At 41.3% G+C, this 26,823-nt stretch overlaps 1 protein-coding gene across 5 annotated transcripts in view; it reads right to left on the minus strand.

Moving 5' to 3' along the window:
* Positions 1-884: 884 nt before the first annotated feature.
* The window catches only part of LOC117811386 (CSC1-like protein 2), a 31,985-nt gene continuing 6,046 nt past the window's right edge, over positions 885-26,823 (minus strand). Inside the window, exons 2-25 of one of the 5 annotated variants that reach the window (XM_034681631.1) lie at positions 21,677-21,907; positions 21,238-21,317; positions 19,644-19,682; positions 17,152-17,242; positions 15,735-15,772; positions 15,482-15,624; positions 15,275-15,326; positions 15,054-15,162; positions 14,885-14,955; positions 13,623-13,703; positions 13,379-13,502; positions 10,725-10,858; positions 10,493-10,630; positions 10,062-10,215; positions 9,827-9,933; positions 9,656-9,742; positions 9,498-9,563; positions 9,257-9,419; positions 8,036-8,141; positions 7,689-7,856; positions 7,488-7,603; positions 7,326-7,394; positions 6,508-6,525; positions 885-6,080 (exon numbers count right to left, since the gene is read on the minus strand). In XM_034681631.1, coding sequence (XP_034537522.1) covers positions 5,901-6,080; positions 6,508-6,525; positions 7,326-7,394; positions 7,488-7,603; positions 7,689-7,856; positions 8,036-8,141; positions 9,257-9,419; positions 9,498-9,563; positions 9,656-9,742; positions 9,827-9,933; positions 10,062-10,215; positions 10,493-10,630; positions 10,725-10,858; positions 13,379-13,502; positions 13,623-13,703; positions 14,885-14,955; positions 15,054-15,162; positions 15,275-15,326; positions 15,482-15,624; positions 15,735-15,772; positions 17,152-17,242; positions 19,644-19,682; positions 21,238-21,317; positions 21,677-21,883 — 2,541 coding nt within the window. In that variant the 5' untranslated portion in view covers positions 21,884-21,907 and the 3' untranslated portion in view covers positions 885-5,900. Of the gene's footprint in view, positions 6,081-6,507; positions 6,526-7,325; positions 7,395-7,487; positions 7,604-7,688; positions 7,857-8,035; positions 8,142-9,256; positions 9,420-9,497; positions 9,564-9,655; positions 9,743-9,826; positions 9,934-10,061; positions 10,216-10,492; positions 10,631-10,724; positions 10,859-13,378; positions 13,503-13,622; positions 13,704-14,884; positions 14,956-15,053; positions 15,163-15,274; positions 15,327-15,481; positions 15,625-15,734; positions 15,773-17,151; positions 17,243-19,643; positions 19,686-21,237; positions 21,318-21,676; positions 21,908-26,823 lie in introns of all 5 variants that reach the window. The other 4 variants (XM_034681630.1, XM_034681633.1, XM_034681632.1 and 1 more) reach the window with 4 other exon arrangements.

Here is a 26,823-nt window from a genome sequence, read left to right on the forward strand (position 1 = left end):
TCCTTTCATTACTTTCTTTCCTTCCTTCCTTCCTTCCTTTCTTTCTTTCTTTTCTTCTTCCCTTCATTCCTTCCTTCTTTCTTTCTTTACTCATTTCTCTGTTGTCTTTATAATTACTTCTTTCTTTCTTTCTTTCTTTCTTTCTTTCAAGCCTTTTTCCTTTCTTACATTCCTTCCTTCCTTCTTTCTATCTCTCTTTTACTCCCTTTCCCTTTATACATTCCTTTCTTTCTTTCTTTCTTCTTCTGGTCTCCCTCTCTTCTCTCTTTTCTTAGACCTTTCTGGAGTCCCTGAGCTCCCTTGTCTCGTAGGTTCCTCTGGATCTCTGCTGCTTTGGACGTGGTCCAGACTCCAGCTGCTACAACTACTACTATCCGTCTCCCCACTATCATCTCTCTCTCTCTTCATCTCCCTCTATCCCTCTCTCCAACACGGTCTCAGCAGATGTGTGTCTAACATGAGTCTGGTCCTGCTGGAGGTTTCTGCCTGTTAAAGGAAGTTTGACCTTGCCACTGTAACTTGCTAAATGCTGCAAAGTGCTCTGCTCATGGTGGATTAAGATGAGATCAGACTGAGTCCTGTCTGGAAGAGGGGACTGGATCTGATCCGGTTCACAACTTTCAGGACTTAGTTAATGTCTCGATGAAAGCACACCTTCACACCTTCAGAGGAGTCCCCGTCTGGAAAGGTCAGGCCTGTTCTGTCTGATCAGTGTTCGTTTTTATGGAGGGATTCTTACCTCAGACAGATCAGATGTACTGAATGAACTCATGCAGCTAAATCCAAAATAAACAGACTTACTTTGAACTTCTATGTGAGTGAATAAAACAAACGTTGCTCATTGTTGCTTTAAGTGTACGGTACATGAAATGAAACTCTTACTGTTGACATTTTGATTACATACAGATTTATTTTTCAAAGAGCTGAGGGGAGAAGTGAAGATATATACACATGATATATCCTTATTACAAACGGCCCTTTTGGAAAAAATGAAAAAAATGAGGTGGAGGAACGCTGCCTCTGTAGAAAACTGTCACACTAAGAGAGGCAGCGCTCACAGGAACACATTCTGCTTCAGCGAATCAGAGCGCTCCTTTTATTTCCAGTGAGTCCCGCCGTCTTTACAGATCTAATGAGACAACAGAAAGTAAGAAGCTTCACGAGGAGGAACCTGGACTCAAAAGACGGCAAACAGCAGGCTGACAGTACTCCAATGAAATGCCACGACGTGTTCGAGGACGATGGTGAGTTTTGTTAGAGTATAAAATTTCAGGTTAACAGGTGAACTGCCCTTTAGAGCTGTAAATACAGCGTCACACTGTTTGATGCTTTAAGCCACTTTAATGTTTACAAAAGGATGAATCTACATTCAGCGCTTAGACACTTAACAGGACTGAAGGGTTCACATGAGGAAATACACTCTGCTCTGTTTCTCTGGATTAACCAATTAAATAGATCGGAATTATGAATTAACGAATTAAATAGATCGGATATGAATTAACAAATTAAATAGATCGGAATTTCAGAATTAACGAATTAAATATATCGGAATTTCAGAATTAACGAATTAAATATATCGGAATTATGAATTAACAAATTAAATATATCGGAATTATGAATTAACAAATTAAATATATCGGAATTATGAATTAACAAATTAAATATATCGGAATTATGAATTAACAAATTAAATATATCGGAATTTCAGAATTAACAAGTTAATTATCTTAGAATTTCCGAATTAAATATATCGGAATTTCCGAATTAACAAGTTAATTATCTTGGAATTTCCGAATTAAATATATCGGAATTTCCGAATTAACGAATTAGTGATATCGGAAATTCTGAATTAAAGAATTAGTGATATCGGAAATTCTGAATTTCCGAATTAATTATCTCGGAATTCTGAATTAACAAATTTATTATCTTGGAATTTCGGAATTAAAGAATTTATTATCTTGGAATTTCGGAATTAACGAATTTATTATCTTGGAATTTCGGAATTAACGAATTTATTACCTTGGAATTTCGGAATTAATGAATGAAATAGATCGGAATTCTAAATCAACAAATTAGTTATATCGGAATTTCTGAATTGACGAATTAATTATATCGGAATTTCTGAATTAACGAATTAATTATATCGGAATTTCTGAATTAACGAGTTAATTATATCGGAATTTCTGAATTAACGAGTTAATTATCTTGGAATTTCCGAATTAAATATCTTGGAATTTCTGAATTAACGAATTAGTGATATCGGAAATTCTGAATTTCCGAATTAGTTATATCGGAATTTCTGAATTTTCGAATTAATTATCTCGGAATTCTGAATTAACAAATTTATGATCTTGGAATTTCGGAATTAACGAATTTATTATCTTGGAATTTCGGAATTAACGAATTAAATAGATCGGAATATCTAGATTAACAAATGAGTTATATCGGAATTTCTGAATTAATGACTTAATTATATCGGAATTCCTGAATTTCCGAATTAAATACATTGGAATTTCTGAATTAATGAATTAGTGATATCTGAATAAAATAATCTGGATGAAACTGAACACTAGGGGCGTGTTTACTTCCTCGTGTGGCCTTGACGTGTTATCAGGATGTTCCTATAGAGACATGTCGTTAATTCAGAAACACAGAGCCGAGTTTTTCTCTCGTGTGATCGTGAGACGCTTCAGTGGAACAGACGAGAACATGAAGAATCTCCTCAGAGCTGGAACGTTTATGTTATCATCACAGAGCACATTCAGAGAGTTCAAGACTTCTCAGAGGTATAAAAAAAACTGAGGAGGTATAAAATATAAAATCACCGCGTCATGACGAGAAGTGCGCCCCAACCCAAACGTGTCCCACAGGACTCGCCCGTCCCAACATGATGAGGTGATGCTTTTATCAGGAGGAGGAGGAGAACTCTGGAGCTTCGTCATCACTCACAGTGGCGTGCCCGTCATCACTCACAGTGGCGTGCCCGTCATCACTCACAGTGGCGTGCCCGTCATCACTCACAGTGGCGTGCCCGTCATCACTCACAGTGGCGTGCCCGTCATCACTCACAGTGGCGTGCCCTTCTTTGTCAATCATAGAAGTGAAGATCAGGTTAGTGAACTCTTCCCACAGTGGTCCTCTGAGCAGCAGCTTTCTCATAGAGGTCTAAGAACAGGACTCGGTCCACTCTGACGGACTGGAGGGGAAGTCTTTAAGTGGGCGTGTGTGTTTCTAGATTTCCTCGCACGGTCAGTTAAGTTTGTATTTTAGGGTTTTAAAGGGACAGTCTGAAGTTTTTCTGTTGAGATGGTGTGGTAGTTTGGAGAAGCTGCAGCACCGACTCAGAAACTAAGCTGCTGTGCAGAGCCTCGAGGTCAGTGATCATCCCCAAGATATCATGTCACAACTTCACATTTAAATGGATTTTATTGTGGTTGCATGGATTCAATTAGCACAGAATAATCTGAATGTTTAAACTAGCTTTAATCTGAAACTACAGATGTCCTAATCCGGATCTCAACCATCAGATCAGAGCCGATCATCTCGCCCTGTTTGGACCGAGCGCAACATGAGGCAGAATGCAAACGAGTAACTTGGTGACTCAGCATCACTCACACAACCTGATCGGGATGTGAGGCGGCTGCAGAAGAAGAGCTGCAAAAAGGAACGTGACACAGGGTGTGGGACGCTCATTAAAGCATCAGAGGTGCCCAAACAATCAACTCTGGATCCTGGAGAGCGCCCAGAAGTCTGCCAGAGAAGGTGGATTTCATCGCTTTGCACAACCAGCTCGTCTCCTCCTTCCTCCTCCCTGACGCTGTGCAGCAAAGTCCACGGCAACATACCAGGTGTTATAAAACATGATGTGACAGCTTCTACTTTTACAACAGACATCTGGAGCTCTGATGTTTGCAGAGCGTCACCACATCCTGGATGGATTCCTCTACTTTTAGGATAAGCTGAAGACGTCTATGTTTACTTATCTCAGCAGATATAAGTGTCAGATCAGGACTTCGTATCGGCCGATACTCGATATTAAAAGGATCGGATTACAGGCCAAAACAGCTGATGGAGACATCCCACACATTTCAGTGAGGAACTACTTATTCCTGCAGGTTAAGTGAAGGACAGCTGTCTCTATTTTTGGGCTGCTTTCAAGTGTTAAAACATGAAATCATCCTTTTTTGAATCACTGCTTGAAGGAGGGGATGACGGCGTATTCAAGGCACCGTAGTGTAGACAGGGTTTGAAGCCGAACGTACTCCAGACACCTAAATATGATGAACACCACAGAGGAATGGGACAAAGTGTTTTTCTTTGGGAGCAATAAAAAATATATATAACACGCTCTCAGACTGATGAGGATCATTTCAGGTGAGTGTCTGAAGCATGCTAAGCTCCACACCCTGTCTGAAGTGTTGCACAGCTTAGTTTGTGAGTCGGTGTTGCTTCTAAAATCGAGCACTACCCCTCCAAACGTCTCATCAGGTGTGTGTAGTGGTACAGACTTATTGCACTGCCAGAGGTCTGACGACGCTGGGAAGTGGAAGAATGAGTGGAACATGTTCTTGTCTTGTTTGTAGGAGTTTACAGTGTCGTTGTATCAAACAGGAAGTTTTAAAATGAGCATCTGTCTTGAGTAAGGATCGATATGTCGTCAAGTTCAATAATCTAAAACTAGCAAAGAGTCCTCGCAGAGTGGAAGGTGTAACAACGCTCACTGACCACCGGGACACGAGGCTACATCACACCACGTTTCTAAACCACATTAAAGACGGAGCGCCGAGCGAGACGATGTGAATCATCTCATCAGGCGGCGCAGAAACTGAACGCTATTTCCAAAATCTCTGCATAGAGACGTAAACAAACAAAAACAATACACATGAGAACAACAGATAAAGAGAACCAGTCACGATGAGTATCAGCTGAAACTGACCCAGGAAAAAAAAACACCCAAACCGCCTCCCTCTCTCTCCCTCTCTCTCTCTCTCCCTCTCTCCCTCTTTCTCTCCCTCTCTCTCTCTCTCTCTCTCTGAGCAGCACAGAGGAGCAGCAGGCACCAGGCCTGCAGTCCTCCTCCTGCAGCAGCAGCCGTGCAAACGCTTCCCTGACTCAGTCAGCTTCAGTAGCAGCAGTCCGACAGCAGTCCCAACAGGCTGAGGCTCCTCTGAGACCAAACGCACCGAGTCTTAGTAATGTAGTGTGCCAACATGTGAGTTATCTTCTTCCACAGTTTGGGGGGGGAGCATCAAACGTGCTAAAATAAATACCACAGTGTCAGAGCATCGAGGAGTGTTAGTAGCAATGATTTTTGTCCTTTTTGTTTTGGAAGGCTTTTCGTGGAATTGGAAGAACAGTATTGAGACCATCGCTTCTGCATTTACAAAGCTATCTGCCGGTTCTCTCACTCCGGCTGCTTCCACAGAGAAAGTAGTGCAGACAATTAGAGAAGCAAAGGATTAAAGGAGAGTAACCTCCACCCTTTGAACTGGAAGGCATGCTGTACAACAGTACCTCAGTGAAACTCGAGCTTATAGGACAGGTTCTCTTTTTCAAGTGCAATATTGTTAAGGACTACAGACAGATATCACTCCCCCTCACAGACGAGGCAGCTTCTTCATTCGTACAGTAGTGTCTCTTCTCTTGGGTCCGTGTGCAGGTTTCTGGGACGTGCCTCGGCTGTATCGGGGCAGGAGGAGGATTCCCTCTGCAGGTACGTAGGGAGTCTTTGAGCAACAATCCGTTAAATCCTTAGTAGACAGTGTGCTTATGTTAGTGTAAAGTCCCACTGTGGAGGCTGAGATGCTTTGGAGAACTGTCGGATCAGTTCTTGTTGTATTCCCGTATTCAGTGCAGTCTTCGGGTTCAACTCAGGGACTTTGTTGAGGTCTCGGTCAGTGTCAGTTCCGCACTTCATGATCGATGAGGCTGTCCTCGCCGGACTGGAAGCCCTCATTCATACTGTTCTCCACATTGAGTATTTCCTCGTCCTGCGAGGACCCCTGGCCGTCGTCCTCTCCGCTGCCCGAGCCGCCCTCCTCCAGAGTCGGCTCTTGAAGCACCTGAGCGATGTAACTTTGCTGTGGAGGAGAAAATAAAATAACATTTCAACATCTGAACATGTGTTTTTAAATAGTCTAAAAATATTCTAATAATCTTTATAATAAAGCACTTTTAAAAACAGGGTGACAAAATGCTAAAATAAAAAATAAAAGAGAAAAGTGAGGAAGACAAATACAAAATAAATAAGTAAATAAATAAAAGACTAAATAAAAAATGTGAAATATAAAAAATATCTAAAAATAAGAAAATAGGAAAAATATAAAAATAAAATGACATCTGATCATTAAGGATTCAGAATCAGTTTCTTATAACAAAGTGTTTTTTAATAGTCTAAAATATTATAATAATCTTTATAAAAAAGCACTTAAATAAATAGAAAAGTGAGGAAGACAAAAAATAAATAAATTAAAGACTAAATGAAAAATTAGAAGTATAAAAGAGCACCTGAGCGATGTAACTTTGCTGTGGAGGAGAAAATAAAATAACATTTCAACATCTGATCATGTGTTTTTTTATAGTCTAAAAATATTATAATAATCTTTATAATAAAGCACTTTTAAAAACAGGGTGACAAAATGCTAAACTGAAAGACAATACAAGAGAAAAGTGAGGAAGACGAATAAAAAAATAAAGATAAAGGATTAAATAAAAAATATAAAATATATAAAAATTAAAAATAAAATTATAGATTCTGACAGCCTAAAAAGAGAAGAACCTCTTAATTAAAACACGCTCAGGTGACCTCTCCTGTTAAAGCACATAGATCAAAATATGACTGTTGATTTCAGTGAGTTTCATAACCAGTTAAAAACTCCTTACATTAACTTTATTAATTAATTAAACTAAAGGCATGCTGTATTGGCTTTTTGACTTGGTCACCTTTACATAACTCAAAACTCAAATCTAAAAACAGCCACACATTTGGCTCTCTGTCTTTTTTAAGATTAATCGATAATTGATCGTTAACATTTCCAAAGATTCCTAAGATTGACATCCTTAGTCCAATTTCATATTTGGATCCAAAGATGTGTTGTATTTTATAGTCATGAAAAAGTTTGATATGTACTGGATACCACCGTAACAAACACATCCCTTTAAAGTCATGATGTTAGAGTAGCTTTGAAAAACCCTCGTAGTTTTCACACTGAGATCTCAGGTTTGGTCTGTTTTTGTAAATCTGCCCCACACTCTCAGTATCAACAAGCTGGGCGTCCGATCTGGAGACTCATGCCATCATAGAATAAACAGATCTGAATACACACCGCTGCACTGCCCGAGGCAAAATTGCACACTGCTTGCCCGTTCTCGATGCCGTCCACCTGGTTGTCGATCTGTGACAGAAGACATGAGCATGAAGTCAAAGCTGCTGATCTATGATCTGAAACACAGCTGAGTTTAGGAGACTCATAGAGGAAGAACTTTACCTTGTAGTTGTGAGCACTGAGATATTTAAAATGTCCAAAACAGACGTGAGAGAGGCAGATGATGATTGTGAGGATCAAAACTATGAGCGTGAACACGGCCGTCGCACCTTTGAACCCTGGGGAAAGAAAACGGTTGAGTTTTTTGAGGTCTTTAAAATGTGTTTGGACAGAATCGGCCTCTAGGGGGCGTCCTCGTCTTACCCGAGCGGACAGTGAGGAAGAAGAGGAGCCAGAAGAGGCAGAGGATGGGAGCAGCCACCACTTGGTTCACGGCTCCAGAATGGATCTTCTTGTCCAGTTTAGTGGGCAGATAAGCGTAGTACATGTTGTACCGGTCTGCCAAGTGTTTCAGTAGCATGTACATCAGGCCTGCACAGAGACAGCAGACAATACAGTTACTGCAGCTTATCCAATTAGATCGTCTGATAAGCTCTGGAATTAGGAACAGAGGCACCGAGCGCTGCCTGTGCTCTGTGTGTGTTCAGCCTGCAGTCACTCAAGCAGAACTCTATGTTAATATGAAACACAGTTATAAAAGGAGGACTCACCAAAAGGGACGATGATGGGACAGGTGATGCTGTAGGTCATGACCACGGTGAAGACACACATCATCCAGGCGTACGCCGACCCGAACTGGAACTCATAGGCTTGATGCTGAAAGACACAAAAAGGAAGACATCTGGATTTTAATTTCTGGATCACCTGAAGATGATTTAATCCAGAATAAAGTATCAGCAGATCAGTGTTCATTTAGTCTTAGTCTTGATGCCTGTTAGTTTTAGTCACATGCTAGTCTTTGATTTCTGCCAGAACATCTTCACTCTTTAAATAATTCATGTAGTGGATCAGATATCAGTATCAGGGTTATACCAAGTGTTCAAATCGTCAACACTCCTTTAACACTGTTGCTTGTGTAATATCTGAAGTGAAATAATTCAGCCTGTCTCTGTGACTGTATTTTGATTCTCTTGACTCACAGTAAAATGCCATGAAAGGACTGTATTTCACATTTACGACGGTCCCTGAATGCACCTGCAGTGACAGGCTCACTGGACAGACAGTCAGTTCACGGCACTCTGAAATGCATCTTCATCTTTGATGACGAGGAGTTGATCCAAACTTACTAAATGTGTCTGATGTTTCACCAAACTGGATTAAATCAAGCTGTAGATGGTAACCACGGCAACAACGTCAAACATCAAATATTAAACAGACGTCCCCCCGGTTGTGTCTTTGTCACTAACGCACACCGGGGGGTAAAAATCCTCACTGAAGATGAGACAGATGCATGGAGGTGAGAAGAGCTGGTTCATAAAGCACACCTGCTGCAGGTAGAGACCAAGCTAACACTGAGCCCCTCAGATAAGAACTCATAATTCTCTAAATGAACACTGCAGCAGATTGTCCTTTTTTAAATATGCTACTAAGGTCTTTCAGTTCTGGTTTTTAGTGACTTTATTAGTATGGTAATTTGTGCAAGGTTGCATTATTCAGTTTTGGAATAACAGTGCATGTCAGATTTCTTTTAGACATCTTTCAATGTTAAATTAATTCAGTATCGGCATCATTTGAAGAAGGTAAATATAAGAAAAGTGAGAGCAGAAAATCCAGTTTCCTACGTGGAGCCTTGGCATTCAGTTTTCAGATAGCTTACTCTTTCATATGTATAAGATTGACATTCAGATGTTCAAAGAAGACATAATCAAACAATCTTCTGTACGAGTCATGCACTCAATCATTTTCAACACAGCACCACTGATCACACTGACCCTCTTCACGTTCCTCCTCTCTGCTGCAGAGCGAGCCAGCAAGAGGCGGATCATGTACATGAGTAGACCGGGTATCCTCAGCAGATCCATGGCGTTACCGATGAATGCAGAAGCAATGACGTAGTTCACAAAGAAGGCACCATTGTCAGGAAGGAACACACACCTTAGGAGCAACAGAGTCAGTCAGTATTGCAGGATATATGCGTCGTCCTGTTCTGCAGCTAAACGTCGTGCTACTCACTGAAATCTGACGGTTGCAAGCTCCAGGAAGCTTTTATCAAAAAGCCAGCGGAAGAAGAGATCCAAACTGATGCAAGGAAGGAAAGGAATCGATTACTCTTTAATCTGGAAGTCAGAGATGTTTTTTTTAGTTTTAAGGTAGAAAATAAGATGCTATACCTGCTGAGTCCAAGAGAGGGCAGCAGCAGGACCATGAAGATCAGGAAAGTGTAGCATTTATGCATTGTGGTCCTGTTCTCTCCAGACCTGCAAGGCCAAAGTAGAGGGGAACATGTTAGAACAGAGACAGACTTCTTTCTGCATCTGAAATAATCAAAGTGTGAATCATACCGGGTCCAGTGGGCTTCAAAGAAGGCAGAGTAGTAGACGATGGTAGGAAGTAAAGCTGAGAAGGACCACAGGAGGAGGGTGGGGAAGAACTGCGTGATGATTGGATTCTGCAGGACAGATAAGAGAGACATGCTGAGTCATGAAACAGAGAGGTGTGTTTCTGTCTCTCACCAGAGGAACTAAAACTGCTGAGTGCTGCAACTTCAACAGGAAACTGGACAGGTTACACACTCACATTGAGGTACTCCACTGGTTTGGTCACATTGAACTTGTCCATGGTGGAGATGATGATGGCGGGGGTGGTGAGGAAGAAGAGTAGGAGGAAAAGGATGATGTTGATGATCAAGCAGCGGAGCCACCAGGAGACTCCTCCCACTGACAGATGCTCCCTGTGGGATAGAGGTTGTGTTGCGGTTACATGGACACAGCTGGTCTGTAAACTGATACTGCAGCTCCAGAATCAGTTCATCATCTCTTCTCTCTAAAGATCCTAAAGCTTCAAAATCTACAAGTCTGTGTTTGCAGAACTCCCTTTGGGTGTGTGTGGATTAAAAACTCTCAAAAGCGGAACCACCCTTCAAAATGTGAGAAGTTGCGTAATGAATAAAATATATAAACATTGGAGTCAGTTTACTGGCTGACTTTGAGTCCTGAATGTGACCTCACCAGTAGACGTTATGTGGATCAGGGGCGTAGCTGACGGTCCAGTTGTGCGTGTGGAGCTTGGCGCTGAACTGAGAGCTCTTTGGCTCCCGGCGGCACTGACAGCCCTGAAACTTGCAAGCGTTGTAGTCTTTCAAGATTCTGAGAAGGACAAATCCAAACCACAAAGGAAGTGATATCAGACTGATGAAGAGCTTCACAATCAGCAAACACTACAGTATGTTAACGTGCTTACATGGCAGTGATGGCCTCATTCTGGAAGGTGACGAAGGCCATCCCCAGGGGCTTCCTGTTCACCTTTTCCCTCTCCTTCCTGTAGTCATCTTTGAGTTGTGCCTCCAGTTTGGTGTAGTATCCCACTGCCTCTTCCTGCAGAGCACACGAAAGAAGCATGTGATGTTTGCTTTCAGTGTATGTGGAACTCTAATGACCCTACTTTGAATTTTATTATGCTGATATGGACCTATGTGTCTGAATGAAGAGATAGTTATACATTTATACATTTTTATTTGAAGCTGCGTGTACTTTACTTTAATTTCTATGTCCAAAAGTGCACACTATCACACGACTCATACTGAGTAAGGCGGAGTATGCAGGGTTCCCACTCTTTCCAGAGATCATTTTCAAGAGATCATTTTCCAGAGATCATTTTCAAGAGATCACTTTCCAGAGATCATTTTCAAGAGATCATTTTCCAGAGATCATTTTCCAGAGATCATTTTCAAGAGATCATTTTCCAGAGATCATTTTCCAGAGATCATTTTCAAGAGATCATTTTCCAGAGATCACTTTCCAGAGATCATTTTCAAGAGATCACTTTCCAGAGATCATTTTCAAGAGATCATTTTCCAGAGATCACTTTCCAGAGATCATTTTCCAGGACATCATCAGTGAAGGTTTGAACTCTCTCAGTGATTTAAATAAGTTTAAACTGTCTTCCTGCGTGGGGATGTCTGTTGTGATCAGTGATGTCTACAACGTGCAGTTTCTGTGTCGCTCCCTTTGTTCTGTTTGTTTTCATGATCAGGAGTTTGAGCTCCTACTAGCTACAGTAAGGTATCTGAGCTCTCAGCCTGCAGGGAAAGTTGTGAGGCACAGACCCCCGAGCTCTCTGCCTGACTCTGCTGGTCACTCTTTAACTTAAATATAAGACTCTTTGAATCAGAAGAACTCCACAAGTTTAATTTAACATAAAACATAAACAATAGACCCCCTTTTTCTGTGAATGCATGAATATGACCAAGTCTGTGTCGCTGTCTTTTCCAGCACAGTGTGCACTCAGCTTTCAATGAGTGGGGATGTGTTTCTTTACTCTGGTCAGGTCGCACGCAGTCATGTTGGAATCATTTTCCAGGACATTTGACTTTTTCTCCCATTTTCCAGGTGTTTTCCAGTATTGGAAAACTGGTCAACTGTTTTCAAGGTTTTCAAGGTTTTCCAGGTTTTCCAGGACACATGGGAACCCTGACAATCTGAGTTCATAGTTTGCAACTTTGTGCATGCAAGAAATGTCCAAGTGTGAGCTGGATTGGTCTGAATTTTGAAGTATGAGGAGCTCACTGGTCATATTCAACAACCGCCCAAAAAATGCATTGCATCTCTTCAAACCATCCGATAGCAGCGCACGCAAGCTAACAGCAAGCACCATATAAATGTAAGTAACACGTTTCAAAGACGGATTAAATAAATTCAAATAACATCACAGCTTCGCCATCAAAGCTTGGACTAGAAGTGTTTGATGAAGAAGACAGAGAGAGGATGTTCACACACAGCAGGCATTAAGAAGTGTGATTTCAGCTACAAGAAGAACACCTTGAGAACCTTCCTGCACGTTTATGTGGAGGTTTATGAGTTCTTAAAAGTGTAACTGCTTTGAATTAACAAGAAATGTGTTTTTATTTCTCAGTTTTGACGTGTTGTGTACGATAGAGACTCTCTCTCTTAACCTAACCTCCATGTCGATCGACCACTTCTGTACTTTCATTCACTCGCAGCTGTCTCTGGTTGAAAATAAGTGTGGGTCTGATTTCTTCATAGGCTTCTTCTTAAGTTTCAAAGTATCAAACGTGGGGGCGCTGGTGGCCTAGCGGTCTAAGCGCCCCACATATGGAGGCTACAGACCTCGTCACAGGGGTCGCCGGTTTGATTCTCGGCCGGTCGACCATTTCCTGCATGTCTTCCCCCACTCTCTACTCCCCACATTTCCTGTCTCTCTTCAGCTGTCCTCTCAAATAAAGGGCAAAAAGGCCAAAAATATAACTTTAAAAAAAAGTATTAAACGTTTTGACATCCTTACTCTGGAAACTTTTTAGTCGTTGTACTTTGAAGATTCACTAAAATCAAATCAACATGAAATTACACGAGACTTTGGGAACAAAATCAGCGCCAGAGAGATAAGCACAAAGTTACTAATAACAGCCAATTTGTCTTCATCAAATGAGCCACAAAAGTCTTCCTTTTTAAGAAGTTCTGCTAATCTGTTTACCTCGTCCAACCATTTAGCAAGAGTCACATGATCTTAAAGCTATAAATACACACACACACACACACACACACACACACACTAACATCTAGCCGGGTTACTCTTAATGCAAGTCAGCAAAGTAAAAGTGAATGTGACTGAGCTGTGCAGCCATAAATCAAACAGTACAAAGAGCAATCTGAGTATAAAACAACTCCTACACCAGGTTTTGATAAGGTTCAGAACTGATTCAATGATAAAACCTGATCAATCAATTATCTAGGAGCACTTAATGACAGAACACACGTTCAGGACACGTTCAGGACTGATTCCTTATCTCTCCCTCCACACCGGGTACAGAGTCAGCGTGTAAACACATTTCTGGAGCGTGTTGTTTTGAGATAAAGAAATGATTCAGCAAGTCTGACCTGCTCGCAGCCTTTGATGATGCAACAACAAAGGTGTCCACAGGGTTTTGGATTGACCATGGTGGTTATGTGCTCTTTGGCCTGCAGGTCCAAGAAGAATTTCTTGCTGCGCTCGGTCTTCTTCCTGCACGCCAAAACATCAGCGGAGAGACGTTTTTACTGAAACAAGATTATTACAGGAAGAGAGACGGAGAGAGTGTGGACACACGAACGGACACACACCAACGGACACACACACTTTTACCTTTCAGAGTTGAGATACATCAGCCGGGCCACGTTGTAACAGATACGAGCTTCCAGTACGACACAGTTTTCATACGCCTGCCTGTGAAGAAGGAACAGGGAGGGAGACGTCAAATATATATATATTTCAACATTTGCACCCTGCACTACCTCACTTACTGTTTAACTATTCATCTATTCCCTCCATTATCCAGATTTAGTTTAGTTTAACTCATATAGTCAGCCCTTTCTAGTCTGTCCTCATGTTGTTGTTTCGTCTTGTTTTTATATTCGGTCTTTGTTGTCAGTGTATTGTTTGTCTGTCTTGCACTACTTTGCACATGGCCACATGAGAAATGAAATTTCGTTCGGCTGTATACAAGGTATCCAGATGAATGACGATAAAGTTGAGTTAAAGTTGAAAGAAAAGGGAAGCTTAAAAGCACTGAATGTAGAAACAGAGGGCTTAACTTTTCCAGGAAAGACAGGATAGAGCAGGGGTTGTGGGACGAGATGTCTTCCAGAATGTTTTTTATTTATCTAAGTTATCTAAAATGAGTACATTTTACTGATTATAGTACAAAAAACAACAAAAATAGAAGCAAAACTTGAAATAAAACCTTGAAAATATAAAGTGTAATGAGTTTTCTGCCTTTCTTTGTTCCCAGATGACTCCTAAGTTTAGGGTTAGTGAACAGTTAATGATCTAAAGCATCAGTAGCAGCATAACACACAGGAAACACTGACACATGCTCATATAGGGAGGGTCACTTTCTGCAGACCAGCTAAATGAAGACACATTAAATCACTCTGAGGGACAGACAGAGTCTTTGGGATCTATATTTTGGGGGTCGTGGGCTGAAAAGTTTGTGAACCCCTGCATTAGAGAGTTTAATTAAAGAAGGTGTCATATCTCTATTACACTATCACAACAACCTCTTATTTCTTGGTGAAGCTCGGCCTCTTTGTCGCCATGCATGAGCAGTATTTTGGTGATTCCTATTTGCCTGAGAGGGAGTTGAGTCAAACACCCCCTCCTCAGTCTTCCATCAGGACACATGACTTACACAACCCCGCTCATCTGGCTTCTACTTAGACAATTACACATATAGGCGAGTCATTGTCTGATTCAGCTGCTTCTAACAGGACAGAGCATGGCTCTCATACACCTTAATACAGTCACAGTACAGCTTCCTGATACTTCAACAGAGCGGACAGATTTTAGAGAGTTGGTGAGTTATTAACTGTGACGTCAGGACACCACTGATCCTGAAAAGTGCTCACTCAAAGTGTTGCTTTATCTCTGCCTCCTCGGCGTATTTGGAGATCCCATTGACGAATAAAGTGCGTTTCACCTGCGGGGAAAAGAAGCAGGAGAGTTATTACAAACTACATTCAGAGCTGTGATTTTTTACAAAGAGTGTGTATTATTTCCAGAAGCAACGCCACCCACCAGGTCGTCCTCCTTGTAGTGCATCTTGGAAGTGTGCCGTCGCATGCTGTACACCGTCAGTAACAGGTACAGGAACGCAAACGTAGTGTGCAGCCACAGAAGAGGATCACTGAGGACATTAAAGGTAGAAAGGATTATGTGGTGGCACCAGAGAGTGAGGTTCAATATAAAGCCTCTGAGTGTTGTGTTTAATATATAGTGACAGTAGAAGAGTTACTCACGCTGAGTCCAAATTTGCTATAGTGGTTCGCCCGAAACTGTAGGCATTGTTTTCTGTGGGAGAGAGGAATAAGGCATCATATCAATAAAGGATCAGTCATGAACATACTGCTTTGTGTAGATTTTGTCTACAAGGCTTTGCATGTTTATACTGCTGGGGAGGACGTTACAGTCTCCTCGATGCTCAGCTGATCCTTGTTCAGACTCACCAAGTAGGTTTCCAGAGAAGTTAACAGGCATGATGATACCCACAGAAAGAACGCCCACCACAACCAGCAGGCCGATGATGTGTCGCTGAAAGGACAAGTAGTGTACGGCGTCCTCACCGCACTTCTCCCTGATCTCCTCATCTCTGCAGGATGACACAGCAACAAATTCAACATCACTCAAGACATTCAGAACAAAACAGGAAACTACAATGATCAGATTATTGTATAATATGCTGGAAGTAGGTTGACTCACTTGATGCGAAAGATGGCCGTTAGCCAGGAGCAGAAGCCCTTACAAAAAAGAGACAGAGGCGTTTTATCAGCTGGAACATGAAGCATGCAGAATATGTTTTTTAAAATCTCTTTTAAAAATACATTTTTACTGATGTGTTTTTAGAAGAGATGTCAGCTGTGTGTGTTTTAATCAAGAGGTTTTTATTCTTTTTCAGGCAGTATTTAAATTTGTATTTTTAAATATTTACATTCTAATAATTGTATACTTTTATATATTTATATTTTAAGAATTTAATGAGTTTATGTCATTTATATTTTTATATACTTATATTTTTTTATAATTCATATTTGTTTATACATATATATTTTTATAATTTGACAATTGTATATATTTATATTTTAAGAATTTAATGAGTACATATTTATATTTTTATATACTTATATTTTTATAGTTTGGTATTTTTTATAATTTTAGATTTGTTTATATATTTTCATAATTGTATATTTTTTATAGATTTGTTTTCATATATATTTTTATAACTTTATAGTTTTTCTATATTTATATTTTAAGAATGTACTAATTTATATCATTTATATTTTATATACTTATATTTTTACAGTTTTATATTTTATAATTTTACATTTGTTTATATATATTTTTATAGTCTTTGAATTTTATAGTTTTATATAGTTATATATTTCTGATTTGTTGGTTGTTTTTAATCTTTTATCCTTGTTGTTTTTATATTTCCAACATTAATAATAATAATAATAATAATGCATTTTATTTATAGGCGCCTTTCTTGGCACTCAAGGTCACCTTACAACATTAAAAACAAACAGTTTAAATAGCAGACAGTAAATAAAACACAATTTAAAACATTGTTTCCTTTCCTCTGTCTTCCTCACATTTCTCTTTTATTGTCTTTTCAGTTTCTTATTTGTAAAGCACTTTATAACCCTGTTTTGAACAGTGCTATATAAATAAAGATTATATTATTATTAGTAAACATGTGAGAGACCCATACATGATGACAAAAAAAATTGAGATTTAACAACACAATACACTACAAAGTCCACACTCTCAAAAGTGGAGATGTTGTGAAATCTCTCAGTGTCAAATGTGACTTTAAAGTAAACAAACATGGCGGACAGCAGGATTGTTGTCAAGCTAAATGTCAGTAGCTGCTTAGCTACATGGTTCATCCTTTGTTATAGTTGCTGAACTCCTCCTTGTCACTTTGATTGTGAGATGTGTTGTGGGACACGTACTACAGGAGAATCTGGTGAGATAATCTCTGGAACTATCAGGTCTGTGCTGCTGACCTTTGTCAGAAGGGGGGATCTGACCTGAGGTTGGCCTGATTATCATGCAGTATATGACCTGCTTTAAGGAACACTGTATTTTATTTAGTAAGAGCAGTTAGTAGACTTACTGTGTCTCTCTGATCAAATTCCACTGAGCTGGAAACGGAGGTGAGCCGCTCGTAGCGCTCCGGTGTCTCTGTTGTCAAAGCAGACGCCACACTGTACAGAGGAAACACAAACACCTCAAATCAACACCTCCGCTGTGAGGACGTCTGCTCTTTGTGTGTCATGGCGGGGGGATTACCATCAGTATGGAAAAGTTCACAACACAAAACACACACACACGCCCTGAAATGAGACTGAGGAGATTCACCCCTGTTTACCCTTTGTGGGCTTGACACAGGATTTGTTCTGGTTAACCGTTCAACCACAGGTGAAATCTCTGCAGCCGCATTTCATGCAGCATTAGGAGGCTACTCTACACAGGTGGGAAGCACCGTCACTGTCAGAGGAAAGGTTGTGACACAAAGTTAGGATGCTAAGCTCTACGGAGAAGAACAATCACAGAGGAAACAGAAACACAGCGATCATCAAGAGGGTGATTATGGAGTTTATCCAGCTGAGCCACAGGTACTCCTTCACATGCAGCAGCTTTATTTCAGAGCGGAGGTTGGATAACTTTATTACAACACCTGGTGAGGTGATGCCTGGGGATGTAAGGATACACTCAACACATGATTCCATTCAGATTTTTAGTTCACTCATGATTCTCAAGAAAACTGGATTGAACTCAAAATTTAAATAACTTTTGTTTTATTTAAATTCTCAGATATGGACAGTTGGGATATATGTTTCTTCTCCTCTCTCTTTGTAAACAAAGTCCTCCTTTTTCATTTTTAAGGTTTGTTGTAACTCAAATAAAACCACTGCACACTTTTTTTCAGCAACTTGCAAAAAAACTAAAATCACTACAAAAATACTTTGTTGGAAAATTTCAACAAAATTATAGAGAAAAGGAAAATGAAGGATTCCTAAATGAAAGTGTTAAATATTAAAAAAGTTTAAATTAGGGATGTAAATTTATATTTTCTGTGATTTAATTTTGGAAATGTTAATGATCAATTATCCTTTAATCATTAAAAAAACATTTTCCCCTAAATCAAATGTTCCTTCCTGACACAGTGTATATTACTGACAGTATTAAACAGCTACAGATCACATTGAGGTGTTCAAAATGTTAACATGCTGCATATATGGAAATAAGAAATATGAAGATAATATATGAAGATTTGACTTGTAGGGATTGCACTCGTATAAGGGCAGAAAATAGTGAATAGAGGGGAAGGATTAGATAAGTTTGAACTTCTTCCTTCTCCTTTTCACACATAAAGTAAATTGTTTCAGTGCTTGCTAATATTGATTTTGTTTCTTTTGTAAAACTGTTTCTTTTCTTTTTTTTTTCTTGTATGTTTGTATAACTCTTTCTTCTTTTCTACCTGTATGCTTTTTTTTTTATGTATTTTTACTTTTACATGTTAGAAATAAAGTCATCAAATCAAAATCAAATCAATATCAACGTGAGGAGCAGGCTCATAAATAATCTCAGTGGACACATGGTAATAGAGTGAAGACTCAGACTACAACATGTGGATTTACTGCAACAGGACAACTGAACAGGATCAGATTTTAGACTCACAGTGTCCAGTTTTCTCATTCTTATTGAGAAATAAACATTTAAACGTGGTGCAACCGGGTCAGAATCAGTCCGGCGACCTGTCACTCAGCTGCAAGAGACTTCATGATGTTGAACAAGAGGAGTATCATGCAGATATCACCTTCTACTGTTTAAAGAAAATATCCCAAAACAAATTTACTTGAATGGATTTGAATCCACCCTTATTTGGATCGTTTTTTTACCATCTTGTGATATATCCTTACATCCCTAGTGATGCCAGGTAAACTTTCACATAACCAGAAAACAAAAGGAGGACCCAGACTCTGCAGGAACTCCAACATTGATTCAGTGTTCAATACTACATTAAAAAAGGATGACGTCACCCGGGGATCTAAGAGACCGCTAATGGAATGAGGAGAGAGCCTGCGGCTGTAATCCACCGTCAGTCCTCCTCTCACATTCCTGTAAGAAGTAGGGATGGCTCATCTCAGCTCTAGTAGACAGGAAACTGAAGGCCCACCATGTTAGGGCCTGTCTATGAACAACAACCATCAGGGGAGAATTACCTCTCCCTGTAAGGATCCTGTCTGTGCAGCTCATGTGGTGTGCTCAGAGAGAAGAAGTCCATGCTTGATAAAGAGGTCAATACACAGATTAGCTCACACAGATCTGATTAGGACAGTGAGAGAGGACAGAGCCACCCCGCAGCAGACATAAGAGTGAACAGAGGGGGGAAAATGATTAGGAGCCTGGTGCTGGGAAACGCCTGGAGGAAGAGGAGGAGGAGGAGGAAGAGGGAAAAAGCTCAACCAACGACAGTGATAAGAGGCTGAAACCCACAGCAGCCTAGGCAGAGAGGACAAGACTCATGAGTTAGGTTAACCACGAAGAGGTGATGGAGAGAAGAAGAAGTTAGTGAGTCTACTTTACGGAGAGATGACCTACTATTCCCGATCATCCAGGCGACTGTACCGCTGATCCATTCTTCTGGTGAGAGGAGAGATAAAGCCATTCAGCTGAGTTCAGACTAAACGTCCCTGAAGACCAGTCAGGGAGCTGGTTCAGGGGGAACATGGGGGAGCAGAGTACACCGTGGGCATATCAATGAAGGCTATCTATCTATCTCTAAAGGTTTGATCATCCCTGAATGTTTTGGTGCAAAATGATCAACATCTGTTGGTCTCAGTTCCAAGTTTCTCCCCTTCAGTGTACAAATAATCATCACATGGATCAATGACACACATAATCATCTGTTACAGCCCTGAATCCTTCCAAAACACACATCAAATTCACATCCAACATCTGGTGATCAGTGCAGCTCTTCAGTAAGGTTTCAGATGTCGCTGCAACAGCGCTCATCTTCGGTCAGCGCACTCTCATGGGACTTCAAACTACACTTCCCGTCTGTTACAAAAGTGTCTCATGCTGCCGCCCCCCTCCCGGCCTCCCGGCCTCACGCCACGCTGCAACCTCGTTCTCTGCTCGACATGCAGCTGCAAAAATAGTGAAGCTGCAACATCACACAGACGCAGCAGGGGGATGTAGGTGATGGGGCACTGTGTCGTGAACTCTCCAGGGTTCAAAGCAGAGAAGTCGGAGCCGCCTCGCTCTTTCACTTCATCAGTCGTGTTGTTTCACCTCGTTGTGAAGCGCTTGGCTGCTAAATCTGTCAGTGTATTATCATGTAATAGCGGGGTTCTTACATGCAGATTGAAGCCTCTCATTTCCTTACGCCTTCTTCTCGTTCAAAAAACAGTTTGTTCTCTTTTACTGCAAAGTGAAGAAACCATCTAACAAGCGCCAAAGTTGAGCAATCTCAGAGGGCATTATTTCCATTAAAAAGGGAAACTGCTGACACAGACTTCTCGTCTTGAGTTCACTCCTTGTGATGTCTGCATCTGGCAGACAAACAGCTCCACCCTCTGAACAAGAATAAGGATGTTTTTTAAAGTGTTTGTAGTAACTAACATCCAGAAGGAACTGCCACAAAGTGACAAATACTCATAAAATGTGTCTTTGGTGGAAAAATCAATGAGGCTCCAAAGCAATAATGGCTCCTACAGTCTAATGCACTAACAGGCACTCTTTGGCGTTACTTTGGAGCTCTTTTCACATTTTTATAACCCTCTAGTGAGGTTTGTTTCCCTCTTATTGACGACAATGACTCCACCTGTGCTATAAAGCCTCTGTGCACATGGGCTTCAGTCACATTTTGCCTGATTTAGTCTGATTACATCATCGGCTGTGTATTATTCAGAGGCATTAAACGAAGGGTTCTGATTGGCCGCCTGCTGCACTGACTCTGTAAAAGATGCTTTCACTTGAGGATCAATGATCAAGATGTTAAGAGTCACAAACAGTTAATAATCAACTCTTCTAACCCGTGTGATCCAAGGGGGGGCAACCTTTCAGTAATGTGATGTTAGCTGCTCTGTTATCAGTGTGTGTACTCTGTAGTGTTTTTACTCTTCATGATTAGTCACAAATCAAAAAGCCTCAGTACCGGACCGTCCGCTTGAATCTGATGTGATCTTATTACCTGTCGGCGTCGGTCACTAGAGCCAGGCGCCCGTAGTCCCATGCTACTTTCCTCAGGAAGGAAAACACAAACAGCAGCATCTAGAAGACAAAATAAACACTGGATGTAAACACTTCTATTCCCTTTGTTTACACTTCAGACATGCAAAACAAAAGTCACATAACTGCCTGAAGGTGTTTCTTTTTTCAAAAACACCTTCCTGGAAATCTTTCACGTCAAAGGGTTCAAAGACTTCACGACACCTGAAAGGCAGGATTTCAACTATGTTCGCTGTAGCTTGCTTGAGGTTAAATTAAACTTAAATCTGCATGAGTTGAAACTTTGTTTCAGCTTACTGCTGAAGCTGAGAACAACTTCACTTTTGTCCACTTAAGAAGAAAGAAAGGTGAAAGTTAAATCTTCATTTTTAGGAGGTGTGTGATAGGATCACTCGACTCACCAAGAAGCACATGAAGTCAAGAGCTAGGACAGTAGGCACCCCTCCAAAAGGCAGTCCCTGGAGCACGGTGCTGCGTATTCGGGCCGAGTAACACAACTCCTGAGAGGTGTTGCCCGGCCGAAGCGGCGGCTGCGTCGGGCAGCTCTCTGAGTCGGGGCATCCTTGCGCGACCCAGACGGCCATTGTTATAATCAGCACTCGGTGCATCACTCACTGCAGCATGCTGACAACCTGCAGAGACGACAGAACAGACACAATGAAGTTATTCCTGACAGGAAATAAGAAATGGAGAAAAGATGACAGAGAAGTGATGATTAAAATTCTTTCTGTCACAGCGGTGATGATGAGATGTGTCTCTGTGAAGCTCCAAGATAAGAGATAGAAAGATATTTGAGGATGTGGTGGCAGAAATACATGACTTCAGAGGGGATTAACACACTTTTCTGCTGTCATGACTCACATGCTGTTTCTTTGACCACATGCGTGACATCTAAAATATACCCTCGTATCATATCATGATGATACACTTTCTGTTCCTTGTTTGCAACCACAACAATACAGGGTTCAACTTTCCACTGAATTCAAAATCACTGCAGTAAGTGAAACTTTGTCCTCACAATTCGTAGAAAATCAGACACTAGTTATTTCCTATTTCGTACACTGTCATCTCACTGAGACGTACAGGTGCAGCTCAATACATTTGAATATTGGGAAAAGGTTCAATGAACACTGTGTATCTCCCTCTAGTTCAGTACTAGGTCACCACAGTCATGGGGAAGACTGCTGACTCCACAGTTGTGCAGCAAATGATCACAGACACCCTCCATAAGGAGAGTAAGCCACGGAGAGCCAGAGCTGAAGAGTCTGTGCCACATTGATAAAGTCATTCGCAGTAAAGGAGCCCAAACAAAGTATATTAAAAGTGTATACATGAACATACTCTTAAAAACCATAGCTGTATTTTAAATCCTACTTTTGATTGATTTTAGGAAACATTCTGATAATCTGAGATACTGGATTTCTGCATCAAAGTTACAATAAAGAAAGCTTGAAATATCTTATTTTACATGTCACAAATAAAGATAAATGATAAATGAAGGTTTGACTTTATGCATTACATTACTGACAACCTTACATAAAATAATCACCTCTTTTGGTTTTAATTAATTCTCCTTAGAGTAATAATTTGTCTTTGATTGGTTAGAACAGCTGAAGAGAGCCAGAGATGCAGCAAATGCTCGAGACTGGGAGTCAAACCAAAGACCGCTGTGACGAGGACTTCAGATTCTGTACATGGGGCGCAGGCTTACACGGGACTTCCACCAGATCCATGTCCGGTCCGCTGCGGTCCATCTCCGTGCTCTCTCTTCTGTCAACACCCACCGGTTCCTTTTCAGAACGCAGCACAGAGGAGGACTGCCGGACAGCTGGAGTCATGTGACCCAGGTTTTCCCGGAGGGCTCCGACCTGCCAGATCAGATACTCAACCGGAGCGCAATGGAGCTGATCCAGTGGAAGTTAACACATCGACTAGAATAGAAATCTATCAGATCCGGTGCCGTGACGGATCGGAGACGGATCGGAGACGGATCTGGTGGAATTTGGCCGTTACACTCCAAGGCCACTGGCGTCCCCAATTCAGTCTCCTTTAACTAAAACAACATCTGGGTCTTTAGCTTCAAGATGTTTGCTTTCATCAGCATTCACGGTTTGTCTCAGTCAGGTTACATACGCTAAGGTTGCTTAAACTTCAGTCATTTAGTGAATTGTGGTTTTGATGAGAACAGTTACTCAGTTGGGATAAACCTCACATCTGCATCCTACATCCTGTTACTGTGTTCATCCTTGAAAGCATTAATGTAAGAAACAACAAGCAGTTGACCTCACAAGCCTCCTAAGTGCTAATGATGGAAAACATTTACAAAGCATGAATAGTGTATGAGGCGTAACAAGTCCAGAGAGATTACACCCGCCTGAAGCTAAAGCATGACCTTAATGGTCTGAGCAGTTTACACCTGACTTTTGGGTTTCTGAGTGAGACCAGGTCGCTTTCTTTCTTGGCTTGGTGTACATTGTAGAGTGTGATTACTGCTCCTCGCACCAGGAGAGAAACTGAATTAGATGTACAGCGAGGAGCTTTAAGCTGTAAAAAAACAGGATCATTTTACAGTTTCCTCATGCAGTTCATTGAGCCTTTGTTTACATTTCCCACCGGCAAAGTTTCACTGAAACTAGCACAGCTAAAGAAGGAAGGAGGATATTTCTCCTTCATTTACATAAAAGACACAGCAAGGATCAGAAAAAGGTCAAAGGAACAGCTCGGTCAGGCTGGATGATTCTTTGAATCTAAGGAGGAGAGGGATCCACAGCTAGGGCTGGAACAACAACAGGCTGACACACCTGAGAGACTACAGACTATGATACGTCATCATCAGGAAGTCAGATCCATCAGTAAGGATCACTGTACTCTCGATGTGAGGTAGAGAGGAGAGCCATGTAGCACTTCCAGGGAGAGGATCAAGAGGAGGCAGGTGTGTGTCATGTGACCGAGGTTTTCTCCTCCTCCTCCTCCTCTCCTCCTCCATGTTGTCTTTCTGGTCCTCTGAAAACCTCTGACCTGTTGACTCCAGGCCTGGCTCCGCTCATCATGACTTTGGTTTGTTGTTGTAGTTAAGTGAAATACGATCTGAGTGTTTTATTCTGAAAATTAACCGGATGTTTTCATTTTGTTTTGGTGAAACCTGACTTCCTGTCCCGCTCCATCTGCTCTGTTGAGATTGATGCATCGTGCTCCGGCATCCGGCACAAATAGAAGTCCTGTGTATCTGATCCGGATCAGAGACGCAGCTGCAACGCAACAGAGCGGATCCAGTGGAAGTTAACACATCGCCTAGAATAGAAACCTATCAGATCCGATGCTGTGACGGATTGGAGACGGACCGGACATCCAAAGGTTGCAGTACCACCAAAAAGTGTGGGGTCAGTTTGGCAAACAGTTTAAACCAAAGACAACATGGATGATAACGTCTAAATTTTAAAAAAGGAATGCTCCGTAATTTAAAGTACTTAACAAGCTCATTAATTACCGTCTGCAACGCTGCCTCTGATTTGCTGTAAAATGTACAGATCTATTTTTGTACGTAGAGGGATCATAAGCCCCTCTCCTTTGGAATCATCTACCAGTCAGGGTCCAGGAGGCAGACACCCTCTCTACTTTTAAGAGTAGGCTTCAAACTTTCCTTTTAGATAAAGCTTATAGTTAGAGCTGGATCAGGCTTGGGCCAGCTTTTGTTATGCTGCTATAGGCCTAGACTGTCGGGGGAACTGGCGCACTGACACACTGGGATCCTAGCTCACCCCCTTCCCCCCAACCCCCCCTCATCACTTCCTTTAACTCTTCCTGTCCCATGAAAGTTACTAACCATAGACCTTTCTGGAGTCCCTGAGCTCCCTTGACTCGTAGGTTCCTCTGAGCTGCCGTAGACGTCCTCCAGCTGATACGGACGTGCTGGACTCCAGCGGCAACAGCTACTACTACTCGTCTCATCACTATCCCTCTGTCAAGACCCAACACGGTCTCAGCAGATGTGTGTCTAACATGAGTCTGGTCCTGCTGGAGGTTTCTGCCTGTTAAAGGAACTTTGTCCTCTCCACTGTAGCTTGCTAAATACTGCGATGTGCAATGCTCATGGTGGATTAAGGTGGGGTCAGACTGAGTCTTATCCTGTCTCTGTTCATAATTTGACATAGAGTGGTCTAGACCTGCTCTGTTTGTAAAAGCATCTTGAGATAACGTTTGTTGTGATTTGGTGCGATACAAATAAAGGTTGATTGATTGAAACCAGCCTGTACACAGATCACAACACACAGAGACTGCATGGATGGAGAGAGAATGCATCTTCAGAGATGTCCTGACCCTTTAGGTCCAAAGCAGCATAACTAGGGACTGGTCCAAGCCAAGCCTGTGTCTTTGTGAAGCTCCAAGATAGAGATAGAAAGATATTTGAGGATGTGGTGGCAGGAATACATGACTTCAGAGGTGATTAACACACTTTTCTGCCGTCATGAGTCCCATGCTGTTTCTTTGACCACATGCGTGACATCTAAAACATACCCATCTCCGATCATATCATGATGGTACACTTTCTGTTCCCTGTTTGCAACCACAACAATACAGGGTTCAACTTTCCACTGAATTCAAAAGAACCTTAGTAAGTGAAACTTTGCCCTCACAATTCGTAGAAAATCAGATACTAGTTATTTCCTATTTCGTACACTGTCACCCTGCTGAGACGTACAGGTGCAGCTCAATACATTTGGCTTTCAGTTAGGTGTATGACAGTTTCTAAGTTCAACAAATGCATGTGATGCAGATGTTGTCAAATCAATTAGTAACCATGTTTAATAACCACAGTTATTTTGATTTGCTTTGAGGTCACGGTTATGATTTGTCATAAATACAACATCTGACACAGAAGCCAAGGAGTTGTGAAATCTACAATAACTTCTCACAAAGAAACCGAGTGATTCAAAGACTCTGACTCATTTGGTAATTCCCTGAAATGTCTTATATTCTGATGAAGTGTTGGAGAAGGTGCATGGGTGTTTGCACAGTCCCACTGCTATACTCGTGCCCTTTGACCCACTACTAGCAGCAGCATTCACGATGCTGCTCATCTGCCCTAACACTAACTCATTTATCCGCTAACTGGAATGCTGTGACATCAGTGGAGAGGGACGCAGCCAGAGCTGAACAATAAGCCGATAGAGACCACAGGGTTCAAATGGACCGGTCTCAACCCAAGGAGGACACAACATACCCCCCTGTGCCTTCAACAAGACTGCCGCACATCCTGGGACCCATGGCTGCAGTTCAGACTGTTTAATATTCAACACCAACGATTTGGAGAGGACGTTTCCAAAACAACTAGATACAGATATTATTGATTGTATGTGATGGGATCCATCTTTTAATCTTCAAGTGTCAGGGCTCAGGTATCACACATATTTGAATGTGCATGAATTTGAATGTGTGTTTTTTTAGTGTGTATATCAGAGTGTTTCATTAAAATAGTCAGGGAGAACAAATAGCATCCAAAAGCAAGTAGGGCTTTGGTTGTTGGAATCATACAGTAGTTGTTGTTTTT

Source organism: Notolabrus celidotus, chromosome 4 (assembly GCF_009762535.1).
Source record: "Notolabrus celidotus isolate fNotCel1 chromosome 4, fNotCel1.pri, whole genome shotgun sequence".
Classification (NCBI taxonomy): Eukaryota; Metazoa; Chordata; class Actinopteri; order Labriformes; family Labridae; genus Notolabrus; species Notolabrus celidotus.